The 4,442-nt window shown below is 42.7% G+C and overlaps 1 protein-coding gene across 1 annotated transcript in view; it reads left to right on the top strand.

The window, feature by feature from the left end:
- LOC125026984 (sushi, von Willebrand factor type A, EGF and pentraxin domain-containing protein 1-like) overlaps positions 1-4,442 on the top strand; it is a 53,030-nt gene extending 48,588 nt beyond the window's left edge. Inside the window, exons 22-25 of the mRNA XM_047615589.1 lie at positions 1,361-1,512; positions 1,834-2,028; positions 2,788-2,958; positions 4,230-4,442. Coding sequence (XP_047471545.1) covers positions 1,361-1,512; positions 1,834-2,028; positions 2,788-2,958; positions 4,230-4,423 — 712 coding nt within the window. The 3' untranslated portion in view covers positions 4,424-4,442. The remainder of the gene's footprint in view (positions 1-1,360; positions 1,513-1,833; positions 2,029-2,787; positions 2,959-4,229) is intronic.

The following is a 4,442-nucleotide window of genomic DNA, read 5'->3' as shown; positions in this document are numbered from 1 at the left end:
CTATCGTGTAGTTTAGTTTTTATATTATGTGTCTCAATTTTATAATGTGAAATTAGCTGTTGTGTTGGGATGTATTTCTTTTAATAATAGATTCATAGATAGATAGATTTGTAGATTTCATATTATCTCGTAGTCTGGTTGATAATAAATAATTAACAGTTACGTGATTAAATGTCTATTATAAACTGTAGATTTTTTTAAATACTAATAATAACGGAAAAGTGCATAAGAAATATACCTCTCTATCTCAAGCCTAAATCTAAAACCAATAATTAATAAACAAATGACGTAATAAATAAAGGAAATATAAAATAAAATATGATATAACTAAAATCATCAACCATCAAATGCTTAATAACTTTCATGATAACTCTGCTCCTAATGACCATTCTCTCTCTCTCTTTCTTTACAATTACTCTCTCTTCATAATTTTTCTCTCTCTCTTAATTCCTCTTTCTTCATAATTCTTTTCCTTAATTACTTTCTTTCTTCATAATTCCTCTTTCTTCATAATTACTTTTTCTTATTAATTCCTTTCTCTCTTAATAATTATCTCTTGACAATTACCCTCTCTCTCTCTTCATAGTTCTCTCTTTTTTTCCATAATCCTTCTTCCCCTTCATAATCCCTCGCCCTCTTCATAATTCCTCACTCACTCTTTCTCTTCATATTCTTCCTCTCCCTCTTCATAATTCTCCCCTCTCTCTAGAGGGGACCCTGCGAGTGTGTGTGTGTGCGTGTGTGTGTATGCGCGCGCGTGTGTGTGTGTGTGTGTATAAAATCGTGATATCTGAAAAGGTGTGGCAACGCAACACCATTCTCCCCTCTCTCTTCAGAATCCCTCTCCCTCTTCATAAAACCCTCCCTCTCTTCATAATCCCCCCGTCTCTCTCTCTTCATAATCTTCCTCTCCCTCTTCATAATTCTCCTCTCTCTCTCTCTCTCTCTCTCTCTCTCTCTCTCTCTCTCTCTCTCTCTCTCTCTCTCTCTCTCTCTCTCTCTCTCTCTCTCTCCATCTCTCTCTCTCTTTCTCTCTCTCTCTCTCTCTCTCTCTCTCTCTCTCTCTCTCTCTCTCTCTCTCTCTCTCTCTCTCTTTCTCTCTCTCTCTCTATCTATCTATCTATCTATCTCTCTATCTATCTATCTCTCTATCTATCTCTCTCTTTCTCTCTCTCTCTCTTCATAATTCTCCCACTCTCTTCATAATCTCCCCGTCTGTCTTCATAATCCCCCTGTCTCTCTCAAAAGCCCCTCTCCCTCTTCATAATCCCTCTCCCTCTTCAACATTCTCCTCCCTCTCTTCATAATCCCCCCGTCTCTCTCCAAAGCCCCTCTGCCATGTCCCTCGTTTCCCCAACAGGAAGTACTGGACTGGCTGGACGACGGACGCGATGCGGGACCCTCAGCTGGAGTACCGCCTGGCTCTCTACACGACTAATGTTGGGGACACAGGCGACTACACGTGCATTACGCCTACGGGACATTCGCATACTGTTGCTATTGATATTAGAGGTGAGTTGTTGTGTGTGGGTGGGGAGGGGTGTGGTTGGGTGGGTGGGGAGGGGTGTTTGGGGATGGGTGTGTGACTGTGGGTGGGTGGGAATTGGTGTGGGGGGGTAGATAAGTGTGGGTGGGTGGGAATGGGTGTAGGTGGGGATGGGTGTGAGTGTAGGTGGGTGAATGGGTGTGTGTACGTGTGTATGCGCGTGTGTGTGTGTGTGTGTGTGTGTAAAATCGTGATATCTGAAAAGGTGTGGCAACGAAACACCCATGTATAAACCCACCACAGATACTTACGTACCAACACCACTGACCCCGTCTCACCTCACGCAGAAGTGGACTGCCCTCCCCTGCCCCCTCTCTCCGCAACGAAGGACCCCCACACCCCTACCTACGAGCCTAAGGGAGCCACGAAACTCAACTCGGTCGTCACCTTCAGCTGTCAGTCGGGCTACACACTCCAGGGCCCGGGGCGGATCAAGTGCCTGCCTTCGGGAAAGTGGTCGGATGCCGCACCCGCTTGCAAGAGTGAGTACGAGTTCAGGGCTGGTGCCGTATTGTTTTTTTATGTTTTTGTTTTGTTTATTTGTTTTATGTTAGTTTAGTTTTTAGTTTTGTTTATTTATTCTTATATTTAATATGTAAGTGTTGTTTATTGCTGTATTATTATTATTATTATTATCATTACTATTATTATCATTATTATTATTCTCTTGTCTTTGTTTGGACTTATTTTCTTGTTGTTGTTTCATTTACCTAAAAAAACATATTTTTTCTTTTCTTTTTTCTTTTTTTTCTCTTGTTTTTTTATTTTCTTTCTTTCTTTCTTCGTTTATCATTTTCATTCTCGTTCTCTTGCTCTCTCTTTTCTTCTCTTCTCTTCTCTTCGCTTTTTACTTTTTTATAAACTGAGAGTCTAGAAGAATTCTCGAGAAGAAATATTAAGATAGAAAGAGAAATAAACATTACTGTTATTAACTCTAAATCAAAAACTTCGGAGTCAAAAATTTCAAAAGCAAAAACGTCCAAACTCAAAAACTGCAAAACTCAAAACAAAAATCAAAATAAAAAATAAAAAACAATAAAAACAAATTAAAAATTTCTAAACCAAAAATTCAAAAAATCAAAAAACTCAAAAACTTCCAAACTCAAAAACTTCCCAACTCAAAAACTTCCAAACTCAAAAAACTTCACACTCTCAAAACTTCCAACCTCAAAAACTTCCCAAACTCAAAAACAAACAAACTTCAAAACTTCCCCCAACTGACAAACTTCTCCTTCACACAGAGATCGAGTGCCCGCCGCTGGAACCCCCCCTCCACGGCGAGCTGACCGGCCCTCGACCCCACACAGCTGGCGACGTGTTAGAGGTCAAGTGTCATTCAGGCTATATGATGGAAGGTCAGCCAATCCTCGTGTGTCAGGAGGATGGCCAATGGTCCAGCCAGGTTCCCAAATGTAAATATTTTCGATCTTATGAACACAAGAACAGCGACGAAGGTGGAATGGAAATGAGGCATAATAAAAAAAAATGTCTATTCTGTTTTGGACTCAATGTGTAACGTGTATACGAAGGTGGGATGGAAGTAAGTCACAATAAGATGTTGAATTAAGTCGTGACGTTTCGAACTCGTCAATATTTCCTGCTCAGATGGATAAATAAGGAGATTATAGATGGATAAATAGAGATTATCTGTCCGTCTGATGAGGATATCTCGGCGAGTTCGAAACGTCACGATTTCATTTCATTTCTTATTGTGGCTGTTTTCCCTTTCGTATTTGTGTTCACGTTACTGTGTTTGTGTTCATATGAGGATAAACTATTTAATTTCTTATTGTGGCTGTTTTTATTTCATTTTACTGTCCATATGAGGATTTTTTTTTTATTTATGTGCATATGAGGATGAGAGAGAAAGGATGATGAAAAGAAAAAAATAGAGAGAGAGTAAGAGAAAGAGAGAGAGAGAGAGAGAGAGAGAGAGAGAGAGAGAATGGATTATTTAGAAGGAAAGAATGAGAGAGAGAGAGAAAGAGAGAGATAGAGAGAGAGAGAGAGAGAGAGAGAGAGAGAGAAGGTAATATGAAGAAAATAATAAAAGAGAGAGAGAGGTGAAAGTTGAAGATTTTAGTCAGATTTTTGCATGTTTGTTTTTCGATTATGTGAAATATGTAGACAGATAGATGAATAGATAAATGTAGACTGAGATATAAGAGAGTATAATGAATAAAGAGAGATAGGACGGAAAGCTAAAATATAATAAACACACTTTATCTCTCCCCCCTCCCCCCCACCCCCACTAACCTCTCCTTTCCGATCCTCTTCCTCCTCCTCTTCCTTTTCCTCATCCTCCTGCCCCCCCCCCCTTCCTCTCCAACCTCCCTCCACCCCACCCACCTCTCTCCACCCTACCTCTACCCAACCGCCTCTCCACCCACTCACCCCTCTCCACGCCTCTCTCCACCCCTCTTTCCACCCGTCTCTCCTCACCTTCCTCCACCCCTCTCCACCCTACCTCCACCTGCCCTCTCTCATCACCTTCCTCAACCCATCTCCACCCTACCTCCACCTGCCCTACCTCCACCCCTCTCTCCACCCCTCTCTCCACCCTCTCTCCACCCCTCTCTCCTCACCTCTCTCACCCATCTCCACCCCTCTCTCCACCCTCTCTCCACCTTTCCCCACCCCTCTCACCCCTCTCTCCACCCCTTTCCCAACCCCACCCTCCCAGGTTCCCAGGCCTGCACGTACCCGGGCATCATCATCTCCGGCACCATGAGCAAAGTGAAGTTCTATTACCCGATCCACGACAGCGTGACCTACACCTGCAGCGACGACTTTGTTCTCCACGGGCAGAGGACCATCACTTGCCTCGAGGGGGGAAGGTGGTCGGATAGGGTCCCGTCTTGCCTTCCGAAGCCGTGAGGGATGAGGAGGAAGGGGA

Source organism: Penaeus chinensis, chromosome 7, assembly GCF_019202785.1.
Source record: "Penaeus chinensis breed Huanghai No. 1 chromosome 7, ASM1920278v2, whole genome shotgun sequence".
NCBI lineage: Eukaryota > Metazoa > Arthropoda > Malacostraca > Decapoda > Penaeidae > Penaeus > Penaeus chinensis.
The sequence above is the reverse complement of the archived record's forward strand: the minus strand, read 5'-3'. Positions and strand labels throughout refer to the sequence as shown.